The following is an 18,480-nucleotide window of genomic DNA, read 5'->3' as shown; positions in this document are numbered from 1 at the left end:
TCGTCACGAACTACATTTTGCTAGCAACACTTTTATAAAATCTGAGGCTATTTTTATGCCGTTCCAATCGTCTACCAGACCAGGGTCTGCCTTGCTTTGTTGTAGCTACTAGTGAGCTTTTCTACTGCTTGATTGAGGTTGGTGTTTATATCTAAACTTTTCAAATGATTCCATAAAGGTAGTTCTGTACAATACCCAATTGGTATTCCTAATATTTCTTCGAAATATTGAAACAGGTAGGGAGTCTAAAAGATTAAACTCAATATACCTATGCTACAGCAATCTATTAAGGCGGAGAAAATATGCATGTTTGGCTAGTAGTATATTTTGATATATTTCGTTTAGTTCTCTAGCAACAAAAGTTGGTTCCTCACCTATATTGCAAATGAGTGAGGAGACTGAACATACAGCGCCAAGGATTCGATGCTGACTCTCCCTATCACCTGGCTAAAAGTGCAAGAATTCATCCAATTACTCATCAGAAGATTCGGGTTGCAGATCTCAAACACCCGCAAGATATATGCTACGCGAGCTCTTGGCTGATGCAGGATGTTTTCAAAATCTAAAGTGTTTACTTGGGTTTCTGTGCTATGACTGATAGTCGAGACGAATATTCCTTAGTTAGTTCAAGTCCACGAATGCAATAACTTAGGAACGCGAGCTGCAAGTTCCTTATTAAAGACGGGAATATTATTTAAAAAAAAATATTATTTTAGCGATTCATTAAATATCATATAAACTTGACCACTTTCTCTTTGAAAATGTGAGTTAAGAAATGCTAATACATGTTGAAATATTGCCATTAAATTAATACGTTTTGTTTATCACCAAGTCACCCTGTCAGTCAATAATTATGACAATTAATTTTGCACGACATGTCGAAAGCGAATGTTGAATTACTGAAAACCTGTTGTTCACTGAATAGGGGTGGTGTTAATTTTAGTAAAATAATCTCTAAGCCAATATATCCTGTGGTGTGGAATACATTTAATTTGACATCATAACTTATCGCACAATAGCAATATATCTGGTTGTGCAAAATCCTGGCTGTTTGCGCAGCTCTGTACTTCATATATTTTTATTTTAAACGAGTACGGACTACGTATTATTACATGTGCTATAATTGCCATCACTCAATAAATATTTTGGTTTTCTTTGTAAGACCCTGGCAACCCCAATGAACAATTTTTCATTTGTATGTGGTTATAGAAAATTCCGTATTCCGAATCTTTGTGCGATATATGCATATCTTGGAAGTGTTGAAATTTGTACAATTGGTAGTGTTATAATTTTAGAATACACATTTGGAGTAGGATATTCTCGCCAAAGCATTGTTTGTGTGGTAAGAAACCTAGGAATCTGCCATCCAAGAAAGATTGGCAGTATAAGGTTTGTTTTCTTAACACTTATATATGTACGTACTTAGTTATATTGCAATTCAACCAAAATAAAGTGCAAGGTTAATACTTCAAGTTGTTATTAAGCTTGACTGCAATAAGTTTTACAGCGAAATGATTTATATTCGATTTATTATGGAATAATTAAAGACTAGCATGGGAATGTATATAATATGATGACACAAATATGTTCTTCAAGAAATTAAAGAATGCAATACAATTTTCAGCGGAGATTTCGAACAACCAAATTTGTGGTAAAAGTGGTACCGTGGGAAAATTGGACTCCTCTATCTAAATATACCCACTTTCAGCTGCGGATACTTATAGTTTTTGGACATAAAACATAGAGCACCACCCATTAGAAAGAGAACAAATTTTAGTACATAAACTGCAGCAACAACAAAAGGACAAATTTTAAGGAAATTCCCAAATTTCACTACTAACCCATGCACAGGCCGCAGGGGAGCCGTTTAAAAATTATGTAAAAACACCATTTCTGCAAAGACAATGCCGAGTTACTTAAGCTAAAAGCCCCACGAACAAACTCATAGACATTTTTCATAATAAGTCCTCGTTCTTGTGGGTAGTTGAAAAAGTAACATGAAGAAAAGTGTTTTAGTTTTCGAATTTTGCTTTTTTTTGGTTTGGAATTTTTAACTATATAACACCATTAAACTTTTTAAAGAAAATTCGTAAATCATTTTAGATCGCAACATCTAACGAATAAATGGCTGGGAATTGCTATAATGTAACACGGGACATTTTAATCAAACTAGAATGTCTTATTTAAAGAAACTTGGTGGAGATTTTAGGGAGTGGTTCAGGAACAATCTTTATAACCCCCAACTATTCCGGAAGTAATAGTTTGTTAATTATTTGCTTTAAAGTGCATTCGGGAACTTCATTATAGTTAAGAACCCTATAATATATATAGGGTTATCTAATAAGCGGTATTATTTTTATATTAAAAAAACGCAATTTTTTAATATAAATGATCGGATGTTTATATCATTATAAAGGGGAAGGTATGCTGTTAATAGTGGAAAATAACATCAGGCAAATGACCACCACAACCACGCTTACAGGACAATACCCTTTTCTTGAACTTTTCCATAACTGAATTGCAAAGAGACAGCTCTATGTCCTCGATATCCTCACAAATTCCATCTTTAAGGTCTTGAATCGACCCTGTGCTGAACTGAAAACGACACCAAAGAAGTATATTTTTATTTATTTTTTTTTTTTCGGCGGTGAGGTTGGGTTAAAAATGCCTTCGCACCATATAGTAACCGTCGCTACTACGTGTGTGATGATTCCACTAAAAATATCTCTCCTCTTCTCTTGGATTTTTCCCTCCACCCGGGACTGCTTCCGCATTGCTACGAGGTAGAGGGCCAAGACGGCGTCCTAAGAAGGACACTTACTTACTCACCCTACGTCCAGGGCCGCCTGTTTTGAGAAACCTATGATCAATGCTTTTCAGCATAACTTTCCATTTCGCGCTTCTTTTTTCGGATAATATGCTCCACAAAATTTGCAACGGCGTTCCATTTCTCTTCGCCTATGATCATTTTCTTGATAATTTCTTCAGGTGTAAATACACCAATAGCACGTTGCAGACCTGTCTCTCTACGTTCCACCTCTCGCATTTAAAGATGGTGTGCTCCGCATCATCATACTCAGTATCTCCATATATTCAGTTTGGTAAAGTGAGCCAACTTTACCCATTCGCCACAAATACTTGCGAAAGGATCCATGTCCGGACAAAAACTGTGTGAGGTAATAGTTAACCTCACCGTGCTTTCTTTCTACCCACTTTTTTAGATCGCGTATTAGTCTCGCTGTCCATCTACCATACCGTTCAGAGTTCCATCTTGCCTGCCCAAGTGTGAGCGTTTGAACTCTAATATCGGAGAAGCGTGGTACTGGGACTCCTGTGTTTTTTGCCTCCCATCGCCGGTTGCGCTCTTGTGCTAGGATATCTATAGGGATAGTTCCGCTGACAACTAACACCGCTGCTTCAGATACTGTTCTGTATGACGAAGCCACTCTAAGAGCACAGGTGTGTTGCACAGATTCCAGAGTTTTCCGCCGGCATTGCACCCTTAGCGAATCTGCCCATATTTCGCATCCGTATAAGAGAATCGAGTTCGTCGTGTCCATTAAAAGTTTTCACTTGTTCTGCGTTGGACCTCCAAGGTTTGCCATGAGCTTACTTAACATGCCGCTTACTTTGGCAGCTCTTGAGGCAGCATTGGTTGCGCCCAGTAAGTTAGCCTTGTGTCTAATTGCCCCCCTAGGTACTTGACCACTCTTTTTGTCGATAAAGTGGCATCGAGTACTTGTATGTCTACTTCTAACGGGATACGTCTGTTCGGTAGAAGGATTAGCTCTGTTTTCTCTGTAGCCAGCTTTCATCCATGGTCCTCTAGCCATGTCAGAACTTGGATCATCACCTGATTTAACTTCCTTTTGGCTTCGTCAGTGTTTCGGGCGATTATTACAGCTGCAATGTCATCTGCGTATCCCACTAAATGCGCATCCTCAGGCATCTCTATTCGAAGGATTTCATCGTAGCTTATATTCCATAGTTCAGGTAGGAGAATTGATCCTTGGGCCGCACCTGCTGTTATTTGTTTAGTCTTGCACCCTTCTCGCGTTTCGTATAAGAGCACGCGATTAATAAGATAGCTACGAATAACCTTCAATAAATTATTCGGGATCTTGAATTTTACCTTTAAGGCTTCAATTACGTCGTCCCAACTTAAACTGTTGAAAGCATTTCTAATATCCAGTGTGGCTAGTAATACTAAGCGTTTGGAGTATCGATTGCCTACCTGGAAATGTTCTACGCTAGCTATTACATCTTGGATGGCTCCTAAGGTAGATCTGCCACTTCTAAAACCATGCTGCCTGCCAGAGAGGCCGCCATTGTTCTCTACGGCTTCGCTAAGCCTGTGCTTTATCAGTTTCTCAAAGAGTTTTCCTGCGCTATCCAGCATACATAACGGTCTAAAAGCGGACGCTAATGTTGGTCTCCCTTTCCCTTACTGATTAGTACTAGTTTTTGTTTTTACCATATTTCTGGAAAAATTCCTTCTTTTAGGTATGCGTTGTACATGTTTAGCAGCAAAAAAGGGCGTTCGATTGCCAATAGTTTCAATATTTCTGCAACTATGCCATCAGGTCCTGGCGCTTTATTGCATTTCACTGCTTTTGCAGCATCCATAAGCTCTTCTTCTGTGAATGGGACAGGTTCCGTTGCTTCATACTCGAGTTCTTCCCTCTCAGCACTATTTTGCTTAGCACTCTTCGGATTCCGTTATCGCCGGGCCCAATCTTCTGGCTCTAGTATACTTTCTACGCTTATGGATGCACATATCTATAAGTTCTGCGATCTCATGTGTCCACCAGTATACAGAATTTCTTTTTTTGTTCTTATCTATTTTAGGCATAGATGCGTTGCAACCTGTCGTAATGCATTGCATTGTTGTCTTGACTAGTGTTTTTGCTGTACTATTCGTACAAATCGTCGTTTTATTTTCGTCACTAGTTGCAAAGAGCGTCGCTGGGTTTAGCTTGTTTATGTTCCAGAAGAAAGAAGTATTGGTATTGAGTAATTGTCAGGAACGTTATGTCACTAATGTTACAAAAACGTTAAACAGCTGAAAAAATTCGAATGCAATGTCCAAGTCAAATTTTATAGGGATATCATGGGAGGAGTCGACTTGGCTGATCAGATGTCTGGGCTTTATTTATAACGACCTCAACCGGAAAAAGATACCATTCAAATCCTTTTTAGTTACTTTATGGTAGTTAAGGCATTGATCCAGGACGGCTTTTAAACTACAGCCACAAATTGCCAAATGCAAGACAATACACCTTCCTGTTGAAGGTACTACACGACGTCGTTGTACCAATTGCAGTTCTCAAAAAATTCAGACTCGCACTAAGACAATATGTAAAGAGTGCCAAGTACCGCTTTGCAAAAAGTGCTTCGCACCTTACCATACGTGAGTTTTATGTATAAAGATATTTTTCACTAAAATTTTCTGGAATAATATAACAATTAAAAAAATAAAAATAAAACAAAATAAAAATTTTTGTGTATATTATTTCTTATTTCTAAAGTGTGTTTTACAGGACGGCTGGTACTTATTTGTACCACATAACATCCCGAGTGGTACCACCACTCACCGCGCCACCCTGTTATTGCATCTCAGATTTTTAATAATTTTTAATTATACATCACCTAATTAACCAACTTCGATAAACAATTTTATACCAGGATTGCTGTGCGAATGTCGGGTCGCAAGGGTTAATCCCATATTTCTATACTTGGACGCGGGGCATCGGTGCTGCGTACTCGAAGATCCAACTAAAATAAATTATTGAGGAATTAAATTGTCAAAGTAGTCACTTTTTTTATTTATTCATGGCATACATTTATTCATGATAAAACCAAAGAAAAGATTCACCGACTTAACGAATTTTGATCATACAAAGCGTAACGATCAAATTATTTACAATATAGTGATATACCTTATTTTTTGAAAGTTTACTGATAGTTGTTACCGAATATTTTACTCACTGTACGAATACGCATAAATATAATTACTCTCTTATTTTCTTCTAGTATTGGATATTTGCCAAATACAATTTTCTATCAGTATGGAGAAGTTACGACTCATGAAAGATAATCGCTCAGAAATAATTGTTGGCGGGAAATACAGAATAATTCGAAAAATAGGTAAGTATCGCAACATGTTTTACGATCTTTCATCTTTGTAGAGCACCTGCAGTTCTCATAACATTGCTGCATTCCTATGACTGCTGGTTCTACGTAAGGTTCGTAAGGACTAGCGGAGGGGTGAGGATTGCCCGACAAAGTACTGCCGCCTCAGCAAACTAACTTTGTTTAGTTGCGGTATATTTCGTCACTAGTCACGTTACGTGGCCCCATGCTGCTCTTGCCAACAGGTTCCACGGCTTTGACTTCACGCAATGTGCCGGTGCTTCCCTTTGGTACTCAAAAGGGAACCTCATGGTTCCCCGAAGCTCACCGGAGTAGCATACCTTCTCTCTCATCCACAACTTTCGAGTGTAGTGTGCTCTCCTTCTTGGTACAACCGTGATCGCCACTAATTTTCTAATTTCGTTTTTTTTTTTTTTTTTTTGTATTTTTTTTGTAATTAAAAGGTTGATTTTATTAGCGAAATAGTGTCCAAGAAACGAAACAGGTTTATTAAAATTGTATTTCTACGCATTGGTATTTGGAATTACATATTTACTAAAAATTTAAAAAAGCCTTTTGAAAGAAAATTGGAAAAGGTGGTCAAAGAGGCGAAACACCACAACGTAAAGAAAGATGTGTTAAAGATACTACACCAAGATATTCATTTTGGAAAGCATAAAATAATTTCTACGCACCTGTAGAAAGAAATATGCAAATTGGAGATAGAAATGGTAACTGGGCTTTGTAAAACACTTTTTTTTCAACCAAATTGTTCAATAAATGACCAGACATCTCTTATATTGCTACCGAATCGTACATGCTTCTCCGGGCATCCAACTCGAAAATGCAGAGTACAGTACCACAGCTAGATACAAAGAAATCGCCGGGTTATGATTATAGTTGCCAAATATTGCATTAGCAATTCCCTCAGATCTATTTAAATTAGTTTTAATAATTTTAACGCGTTGTTTTATCGTGTAAAATTGTAAATCTGTCTACCTAACAAATGTCAAAGATGACATAAAAAGGTTTAAGAATTATTTATTACTTATATCTAGGCGTAATTTTTGAAAGACCGTTTATAATAGCACTACACCAATTTGGTTTTCGAGAAAACCACGGGGCAATAGAATAAGTTACTCGAATTACCAATGAAATCAGAAAAGCGCAACCCAAATATAAAGCGTTTTTCAATAGGTGCGCTTCAACTTTTTCCCGATAGGGAGGGCGAAAGACGCAATATTTTTTATTTTTCGCTTGTCATTTGTAAACTTTATTAGTATACATTTCATCATTGAACGCTACTCACTTGAGCAACGCGTTAAAGTTACTCAGGCTTATTATGAAAACGGGCGTTCAAATCAAAATGCATATCGCGCACTTCGTGAAGAAAATCCTCTTCAGTGATGAGGCACATTTTCACCTCAGTGGATTCGTCAATAAGCATAATTGCCGCATTTGGGCGAATGATAATCCAAGAGTGATTGCCGAAAAACCAATGCATCCCGAAAAAATCACTGTTTGGTGCGGTTTACATGCCGGCAGCGTAATTGGCCCATATTTTTTCGTTGACGAGAACGATCGCCACGTTACTGTGAATGGAAATCGATACCGCGACATGATAAACGATTATTTTTGGCCCCAATTGAATGGTATGGACTTAGACGACATGTGGTTTCAACAGGATGGGGCCACAAGCCACACAGCACACGCTACAATTGATTTGTTGAAGAGTAAGTTCGATGAGCGCATTATTTCCAGAAATGGACCGGTCGAATGGTCGCCGCGCTCGTGTTATTTGACGCCTCTAGACTATTTTCTTTGGGGTTATGTGAAGTCATTGGTCTACAGAGCCAATATTGAACGCGAAATTGCTGGAATTTCGGGCGATTTATGCAAAAGAGTGGTCGAAAATTGGGTTCAACGATTGGACTTCGTAAAACGTGCACGCGGTGGTCATGATACTTAAATGTATATGTTCAAACTCGATAATAAAAAAAAAAATTAGTTAAAAAAGTCAAACCGTTTGTGTTTTATTAAAAAAAAAAAGTACTGTAAAACGCTTTACATAGAGATCAGCAAAGATCTATGGTTAAAGCTGAAATGTGAGCAGCAGAGCAAAATATTGAACACAATTTGAAAATCATGCAAATCTATTGGCAAACGCTTAATGCAACGCAATAAAACAATCTCGCTTACGATAAAGAGATCTACCAGATTTGAGTTAATTGCTTAATAGTCTAGACTTACAATTTTAAAACTTATTGTTAGGCTTCATTTTTAAGCAGATTCAATAAATAAATTGTTTGTTAATAAAAGACAAAAAAAAAACAGGCTTCTGCATACTTCAGTCCTAAAGGAACTTCAGTACAACTCGCTTTGCCCACTAGCGGCCAAAAACTTAAAAATACGTTACAAAACTGATTGAATAAAACTAACGGTGCAGTATTGGAGGTGGAGTTGCATGACCAAACCTTTTTTTTTTTTTTTTGTTTTTAATTTTGTGCCAAACTCATTGTATACTAATATTGATTTAATTCAATATATTTTTGTTGTCAGCGATACATTTTTAAATTATCAAATATTGATTATTAAAAGATCAATTTTTCTATTTGACTATTCTAGGTAGTGGATCGTTTGGAGATATTTATCTGGGAATGAGTATACAAAGTGGTGAAGAAGTCGCCGTGAAAATGGAAAGCGCAAACGCACGGCATCCACAACTTTTATATGAAGCAAAACTCTATCGAATTCTAACTGGTGGAGTTGGTATCCCTAGAATTCGATATCATGGCAAAGAAAAAAATTTTAATACTTTGGTTATGGATCTTCTTGGACCTTCTCTAGAAGATTTGTTTAATTTTTGTACGCGGCATTTTACTATTAAAACGGTGCTAATGCTGGTGGATCAAATGATTGGACGCCTTGAATATATCCATTTAAAGTGCTTTATTCACAGGGATATTAAACCCGATAACTTTCTAATGGGCATCGGCCGCCATTGCAATAAACTTTTTTTGATTGATTTTGGTTTAGCTAAAAAATATCGTGATCCCGTTACCCGCGTTCACATAACATATCGTGAGGATAAAAATTTAACAGGAACAGCACGATATGCTTCGATAAATGCGCATTTGGGTATCGAGCAGTCTAGAAGAGATGATATGGAATCACTGGGCTATGTTATGATGTATTTTAACCGCGGAGTTCTACCTTGGCAGGGCATGAAAGCAAATAATAAACAACAAAAATATGAAAAAATTTCTGAAAAGAAAATGTCTACACCAATTGAAACACTTTGCAAAGGATTTCCAGCCGAGTTCTCAATGTATCTTAATTATTGCCGCAGCTTGCGATTCGAGGAACAACCAGATTACATGTATCTCCGGCAGCTTTTCAGGTGAACATTATAAAACACACATTATTTTGAATAATTTTGAAGGCACGTGTGCCTTCCTTGTGGAAAATACATCTTTATTTAAACTCTTCCCTAGTGACTTTAACGATGCACACGAGATTGTTTTTTTAGATACAGTAATACTTTCATTGTATATAATAGTAAAGACTTTACTTTATGTTTGTAAAAATAGCCCAAAAAAGCTTATTTTTACATGTATAAAATTATTTAAAACCCATAGTTGGGACCGTCAATTCGTATAGAACTGACCTCAAGTTCTAAAAAATTGCTCACTAGCCACACTCGATAAAGGAGCAGATAGATATTTCACATCAATTTATTTTAAAAATACTTTGAACAAAAACAAAATTGATAAATGTTTGACCACAGTTCGGCATTTTTTTGCCGAAAACGAATATGGCCGGAATTCAGTCTGTATTAGAGAATTGTAGGGCTTCTATGAAATAGTTTAATTTTAAATATTATATGTATGGATAATTGAGAGTTTTTACGAGCGTTACTTAATAGTTCGTACAAACCGAGCGTCCCCTTAAAATAATTTTATTTAAAATATTTATGACAGTGAACGAGAAATTCGCAAACTTAACGCAACCAAAAATTGTGAAAACATTTAAAAACTCGTCCATTTTTGCAAAAATACAAATCGTAAATTGTGAGAAAAATTTGACTTTTCTGAATATAAAAATTCTTTTGTTGTATGATGAACTGAAGGAAGAAAAGTGAACGCAGAAAATATCACCTCATCGCCCCGGTTAGATAACTGTATTGCAAAGACCAAACAGCAGCCTTTATGCCACAAATACTGGAAAACGATGGAAAATTTCCGCACGCCTCCTCCTGGAGGTCGCCACCTAGCCAAAGATTCAGAAATACACTTAATGAAATCAATTTATTATGAAAGTTTTATAAATATACAAGCTAAAAACTAGAAGCCATGGGAAAAAATATATATATATATTTATTCCTTTTACTCCATAGTGAAGCATAGGGCTACAACAAAACTCTTAAATCTGTCCCTGTCCAATGGCATTCTTTTAATTTCATTCCAGTTCATTTCACTTAATGTTATCTCCTTCTCTAGCTGTCTTCTCCAAGTATGCGCTGGGCGTCCCCTTCTGCGTGATCCCTGTGGGTTCCATTCAATGGCTTGCCTCGTGATATCTTGTGCGGGTTTTCTGAGCGTATGGCCGATCCAGTTCCACTTTCTTTTCAGAATATTTGTTTTGATGAGCGTATGGTTCGTTAGCTCCCACAGTCTGTCGTTGGATATAGTTTCTGGCCACCTTTTCTTTAGTATACGCTTAAGGCATCGATTTGTAAAAGATTGCATGCGTTGTATTAGCCGTGGCGCAGCATTCCATGTTTCACATCCGTATAGTAAAACGGATATGACGTTGGAATTAAATATTTTTAGTTTGGTGCCACGCGACAAGAATGAGGAGCTCCAGATGTTTTTCAATTGACCGAATGCTTGCACCGACTTATTTATTCTGTTTTCGATGTCTTCCGCACAGCCGCCAGAGGTTGAGATAATGCATCCTAGGTAGCAGAAACTTTGAACTTCCTCTAAAGGTGTTGAGTTTAGTAGGAATGGGCGCGTGTTGTTTGCATTTATGCGCATGGCCTTGGTTTTAGATACATTGATGTTGAGTCCCACTTTCGATGCCAGTGTCGATATCGATTTGAGTTTTCGTGCCATGTCGTCGTAGTTGTGCGCAAGGGTGCAAATATCGTCGGCGTAATCGAGGTCGTTTAAGGATCCACGAAGACCCCATGTGATGCCTCTCTGATTAGCAAGAGCCTGACCTAAAATGGTGTCAAGGACAATGTTAAAGAGAGAAAATAGTTCTTCTTAAATCAGAACACTCAAAACTAAAGCAAACACCCACAACTACATCTAACAAGAAAAGCAAGCCACTTATAAAACGGATGAAACCCAACAAGAAAAAAAAGACCAACTAATCTCCGGAATCATTGTAAAAATCAACCGCTAATGAAACTCAAAAAAAAAAAAAAACAAATACCAATGCAACAAAATAATTCCGCGATCACCTCCAATGATGATTTCAGGAAAATGCGATTATCAAGAACTATTTAGCACTACAAATAATAATATATTTATATAATAATATTTTTAAACGATATCGACGACTACAAACAATTAACGAAAGCTTTAACAAATAAACATTTATTTTGGATTACGTACTAAAACAAAAGCAAATTAGGCCTACAAATAATAATATATTTATACCTATAACACTGGTCGACAAAAAATGATTATTTTTCTGATTCAAGCATCGGACCCGGCCTATCTTATAGATTTTTCATCGCTGAATACGAATCTGACCTTAAAAAGTTTCCATCACGTCAAGATTTTGAAAAAAATTAGTTCAAAAAGTCAAAAAAAAACGTGTTTTTGACCATTTTTGACCAAATGTAGTGGATGAACCTGAGGTGTTGGAAGCTTCTACCTAGCCTTAAACTGAAGCCTGAACCTTCAGTTATAAGATCCAAATCGAAAATACCCTGAATCAATTGTAAATTTTGATTTAGCACAATTTTTTTAACTGCTCGCGCACGATTTTCATAGGTGCAGCCATACAGGCTAGTTAGCCTTATCATAGTGGTGCGCTGACTTGTACCTTTTACCTATCATGTTTTTAGTTATTGGGTTTGCTTAGCACGATTCGGAAGTTGTAATTTCAAAATTGAAAGTGTCGGATTCAAGATGGCGAAAATAAAAATTTAATAAAATCAAATAAAAATTTGATTTTGCAGCTTGTCTTAGAATTAAAGGAAAGGCAAAAATTGTATGTAGAATTTCGTTTGTCTAGAAATTTAGTTGTTACAGTTAGAAATATTTCTAGCTATTAGCTATATTTCTACCAAAGACACATATTTCTAACTGTTACACCTTAATTTCAAGCTAATCGCAATTCAGCTATACGGTTAGCTGGGTCAGCTAAAAATTTCTTTCAATGTTTGGTTTTATGATGCGCTGAAGACAAATATGACATCATAATTTAAAAAGGCAAAACCAATATGGTGATCTAAATTACTTTTTACTTCACGAACAACTATTGAAAGATGAATTTATATAGTTATATTAGACTAATTTTTGACAGTAGTAATAAAGTTTTATAATCTGACATTAGCTGGTGAACCAATATTTTAGTGCATAATAAATTTATTAAATTCACGACCCCAGAATGTGCCACGAGGAGGCTGTCAGTATTTTACACTCTACTTTTGTTTTTTTTTGTTCTTTTTTATTTAAAAAAATTTTTTTTGTTTGTTTTTTTTTCCTTTTTGCTTTTTTTTGTTTATTAATATTCTCGCATTTGTGGTAATTTTTTGTTATTCCTTAGAAAGGAATTTCTTCCTTCTTTGTTTGAATTTTTTGAATCCACAATTTGTAAATTTGTAGGTAAAGGTCAGATTCTAATATTAAGAAATTGAGATGTAGTCCTGAAAAAAACTGATGATAAAGAAACTTCGAAGATATTGATTGACCAATTTATGTTGAAGTCTCAATTAAAAATGAACTTTTTATCACAAAAGATATGTAAAGTGCAGTTCTGATAACATATATATCTAATAATTCCGAATCGTGCTAAGCAAACCCAATAACTAAAAACATGATAGGTAAAAGGTACAAGACAGCGCACCACTATGATAAGGCTAACTAGCCTGTATGGCTGCACCTATGAAAATCGTGCGCGAGCAGTTAAAAAAATTGTGCTACATCAAAATTTACAATTGGTTCAGGGTATTTTCGATTTGGATCTTATAACTGAAGGTTCAGGCTTCAGTTTAAGGCTAGGTAGAAGCTTCCATCACCTCAGGTTCATACACTACATTTGGTCAAAAATGGTCAAAAACACGTTTTTTTGACTTTTTGAACTAATTTTTTTCAAAATCTTGACGTGATGGAAACTTTTTAAGGTCAGATTCGTATTCAGCGATGAAAAATCTATACGATAGGCCGGGTCCGATGCTTGAATCATTTTCAGTGTCGACCTGTGTAATAATATTTATAAAACCATATCGACGACTACAGACAATTAAGGAAAGCTTTAACAAAATAAACATCTAACAAGAAAAGCAAACCACTTATAAAACGGATGAAACCCAACAAGAAAAGAAAGACCAACTAATCTCCGGTATCATTGCAGAAATCAACCGCTAATGAAACTCAAAAAAAAAAAACAAAAACAAATGCAACAAAATAATACCGCGACCACCTCCCATGATGATTTCAGGAAAATGCGATTATCAATAACTATTTAGCACTACAAATAATAATATATTTATATAATAATATTTATAAAACCATATCGACGACTACAGACAATTAACGAAAGCTTTAACAAATAAACATTTATTTTGGATTACGTACGAAAACAAAAGCAAATTAGGCCAATCCAAGTAATTGCGAAAAAATTGCATCATAAAGGGTTATCCAATGAGTGGTGTTATTTTGATATTCAAATGCTATTTTTTAATATAAATAATCGGATGTTTATCTCATTATAAAGAGGAAGGTATGCCGTTAATAGTGGAAAAACATCAGGCAAATGACCACCACGACCACGCTTACAGGACAATATCCTTTTCATGAAATTTTCCATAACTGAATTGCAAAGTGGGTGCCCTATGTTCTCGATAGGCTCAGGAATTCCATCTTTAAGGTCTTAAATCGATCGTGGGCGTTTGGCGTAGACCTTCTCTTTCACGTGGCCCCAAAGAAAAAAGTCACAAGGCCATAAAAATCGTTAATAATCAAAAATCAAATCAAAATAACACCTGTTATTGGAAAACCCTTCACATGTGATCCCCAATCTATAATTTCAGATCTGAAAAAACAGCCATTTAAAAGCATAAGCGCTGTGAACAAATTGAAATGAAAAACGAAAGAATCATTAAATATGTTTATGCTTACATTGTTGCATCAAATGTACAAACATCAAAAACTTGTATACTAGATGCCATAGTCTCTATTAAGGCTGTTAAACAGTCTAAGCTTATCGCCCTATGCAAAACATGCCAATCTTTCGGCCATACCCAGAACTGTTGTGCATCACCGCCAAAATGTATCAAATGCGCGAGAAGTCACAAGTTTGTTAACTGTAAAAAATCTGGAAAACAGCAAGCGCGATGCTGTAACTGTGGCGAAGCTCACCCTGCTATCTATAGAGGACGTAGTGTTGCTAAGGAGCTGCAAAAAATACAAACAAAAAAAGCAAGTCTCAATATAAAACCACGAACAAAACCATAGAAAACCAAAAAAAAAAAAAACTCAGTAACGAACGAATAGCCAACTTGAATAACGCGTAGCTCGAAAAACTATTGGCGAAACAGGTTTCTTGAAAAAAAAGAATGCAAAACCTCGAAAAAGCTTTGTACCACGCCAAGTAAATACGGCTAAGTTTTATAAAATTATGTTATGGAATGAGGTCTTTTAAAATACAATACAATACAAAAATACAGAAGAACTCGATGTATATATCAGAAACTCTATTTACAAATCTAACATACAAGTATATTCGAATGAAAAACTATGATTGTGTGGAATAATCCACCCGAACAATTCCGCGCGAAGAGGTAGCGCGTTTTATTATAAAAGATACTATAAAACACTATAAAGAAACACACATATGTATTCAACTACAAGTTCCAAGCAACTACCATTACCATCGATGCGGAGAACAAAATATCGTTAACTGCCGTATATAGCCCTTCCCGACATCAATATAAACGTGATCAATATGAACAACTAATTACCAGCTACAAAAACCGTTTATTAATGGGTAGCGACTTTAATGCTAAGCATAACGTACGGGGTTCAAAGCTTATATAACTCCAGGCAGATAACTCTCAATCCTATGGCAGCCGGTTCTACGTTACCGGAAACTCGGATTTTTTCCGACCAAGGGCTGCCGCCCCAGTAAACTAGCGCTGTCTAGTGAACTGTTTATCATCCCCCCTCTTACGTCACAGGAGCAATTCCATGCAGATATCTTGACGATATCTCAACGGCTGCTACATCCCCTGATAGGCTGGCATTGCCAACCGCCACCACAACCATCCTCCACGGTAAGGCTCTTATCGGCGCAACACGCAAAAGCCTTAGAAATGTTAGGATGTGTGTTTATGAGTGAATACCAATTCAACAATTCGATCCCATCTTCATGTTTCCACTCGACACAACTTCGGTTTCGATGCTTGGGATCGTTGTCTGAAAAGTTGGCTAGTTCTCGGTGAAAGAATTTGTCCGAAGTGTATAAGGACAACCCATGGGTTCGGTGCTCAAAGAGTGGCTCCCTCGTGGAAATCTACTTAAAATAACAATATTTTAATTCGTTTAAGCTGTCATTGTGTGTCATTCTTATTCCAAATTCAGCAATTTTATCATTTACTTGATATAAATTGTCACGTTTTACGAACGCAGATTGGGTGTAAGCTTTTCCTAGTTCAACAAGTTTTTTAGTTACACTAAACAAAAATGTCAAAAATTTGTGTTCTCACGCACCAATAGATTCGAAAGAACAAAAATTTGTTACGCGATATACGAGGAGTGTTCAAAAAATGAGGTGATTTTTCGAAGCTACGTACTTTCGCCTTTTTCTATGTTGGTACACTCGTTTTGAAGATATGTTCACCGTTTTAGCAATAAAGCATGTGTAGTTTGTTTGAGGCATAAATAAGACAAGTGTTTTGCGTGTTCGGCGATTTTCTGCTATCGAAAAAAATGGATCAAAGAAGTTGCATAAAATTTTGTGTAAAAAATGGAATGAATTGCTCAAAAACACTTGAAAGTACTCTGGGTCACAGAAATGTTTACAAGTGCCACAAGCTTTTCACAGAAGTTCGAAAAGATGTGAATGACGACGCTCGCTCCGGTCGCCCCAGCACATCAACAACCGATGAAAATGTTGAGAATGTGAAGAAAATTGTTACGGAAAATCGTCGAATCAGAATTAGAGAAGTTGCTGAGGATGTCGGCATATCGGTTGGCTCATGCCATGCAATCTTTTCTGAAATTTTGGGCATGAAGCGTGTGGCGGCGAAGTTCGTTCCAAAATTGCTGAATTTTGACCAAAAACAACGACGTATGAACATTGCTCAGGAATTGTTGAATGACGTCAACGATAATCCAGATTTGTTTAAAAGGGTCATAACTGGTGACGAATCATGGGTATATGGTTTTGACATCGAAACCAAATCCCAATCATCCCAACAGAAGAGTCCTGGCCCAAGCCCAAAAAAAGGACGCCAAGTTCGATAAAATAACAAGGTTTTACTAAATATTTTCTTCGATTGCCATGGCGTAGTGCATTAGGAATTCTTATCACAAGGTCGTACGGTAAATAAGGAGTATTACCTTGAAGTTATGCTCCGTTTGCGTAAAGCAATATGAAACAACACGAAAAAAAGTCCGGAATTTTAGAAAAAAAAATCGTGGCTTTCGCATCATGATAATGCACCTGCTCACTTATCTTTGCTTGTGAGAGATTTTTTGGCCAAAAGCGACACTCTTATGATGCCTCAGCCTTCGTATTCGCCAAATTTGGTCCCCTGTTACTTTTTCCCATGAAAGGACGGTGTCCTGCGATGATTGAGGAGATAAAAACTGTATCAGTGTGAGAGCTACTTTGAAGGAGATTAAATAGAAATTGATGAATAAATAAATATTATTTGAGAAAAAATGCACCTTATTTTTTGAACACACCTCGTACTTATTCGTTCTCGCAAATTCTAATAGTAATGTAATAAAGTTTAAAAAGTATAAGATTAAAAAAATTGCATTACAAATTTAATTATTAGATTAATCCTAAGTAATATTTTCATAACCCTTTGGTTGAGTTGACACCTATTTGTATTGATTAATCCCGTATAACGAACTAACTTATGAATCGGTTTATTCAAGCCATAAGTACGAACAGTGCTTCGATATTTTAAGTTAAAAATGAGCTTTCTACTTAGAAGTCCGGCCGGAGCGTTAAAAGTGATAATAATTCATGCCAACTCTGTTATTTATATATCCTTAATTTAAAATCTTGATATAATAGCTTGAATTTATATCCTCGTCGTGTAGTTAAAATTCGCTTCTCGACATCGTTTCTAAATTATGCGAAAATTTAATTAATCGTCAAGAAAAAACGCATCACAGTTTTATTTGATAATCTAAACATGTTTTTTTTTTTAGGTTCGGCAGACAGTCATGAATATATGTATACTTTATAAGCTATTAAACCATCTTAACATTTTCGTGCATATGGCTAGTTATATTTATATTGTTTAATTTTTGTTTTCGGTTACAGAATCCTATTTAGAACATTGAACCACCATTATGATTATGTCTACGATTGGACTATGTTGAAACAAAAAACACATCAAGGGCAACCAAATCCAGCAATAATGCTAGGACAAGCTGAGTCACGCAACGAACGTGAAAAGGAAAAAGATAAACAGGGTGGAAAACCGATGATATCTGATTAAAACCAATTGTAATAACTCGTGAAATCATACGCGTATTTTCTAGGAATACAACTGGAATTTGATTGTAGTAAATAATGCAAATACATTTTGCACATCCGAGGGATATTGATATATAATTTACAATAACTACTGTACACAATTTGAATTACGCCAATAAAGACTAATTGTTTTAAACCTGCAAAAGGAAATTGAAAACAATACAATAGCTTAAGTTGTGGTAATTCACGCTCGATAAAAAAAATTTAATGTTATACGAAATAAGATTTCGTGTTTGAAAATCGGTGAAATTAAATTGATGATCCTTAGACCACTGTGTATCGCATTTTTACAATCTTTAAATCTCCCTGAGTTTAATTTTAGAGTGCGACCCGAGCTTACAACTTTTTACAATTATTTAATCGTTCGATACGTTATGAGCTGTAAATGAA

General features: G+C 36.0%; 1 protein-coding gene across 2 annotated transcripts; it reads left to right on the top strand.

The window, feature by feature from the left end:
- Window positions 1-1,179: 1,179 nt before the first annotated feature.
- LOC129238475 (casein kinase I) lies at window positions 1,180-18,257 on the top strand. Of its 2 annotated transcripts, none has more exons than XM_054873503.1 (4): window positions 1,180-1,342; window positions 6,034-6,147; window positions 8,758-9,532; window positions 17,875-18,257. In XM_054873503.1, the coding sequence occupies exons 2-4, from the start codon at window positions 6,069-6,071 to the stop codon at window positions 18,050-18,052; spliced, it is 1,032 nt and encodes a 343-aa protein (XP_054729478.1). In that variant the 5' UTR covers window positions 1,180-1,342; window positions 6,034-6,068; the 3' UTR covers window positions 18,053-18,257. The 2 variants fall into 2 exon arrangements, with proteins under 2 accessions (XP_054729478.1, XP_054729477.1); XM_054873502.1 differs by having other exon boundaries at window positions 1,180-1,389.
- The last annotated feature ends 223 nt before the right edge of the window (window positions 18,258-18,480 follow it).

Source organism: Anastrepha obliqua, chromosome 2 (genome assembly GCF_027943255.1).
Source record: "Anastrepha obliqua isolate idAnaObli1 chromosome 2, idAnaObli1_1.0, whole genome shotgun sequence".
Classification (NCBI taxonomy): domain Eukaryota; kingdom Metazoa; phylum Arthropoda; class Insecta; order Diptera; family Tephritidae; genus Anastrepha; species Anastrepha obliqua.
This window is presented reverse-complemented; position numbering and strand designations above follow the sequence as displayed.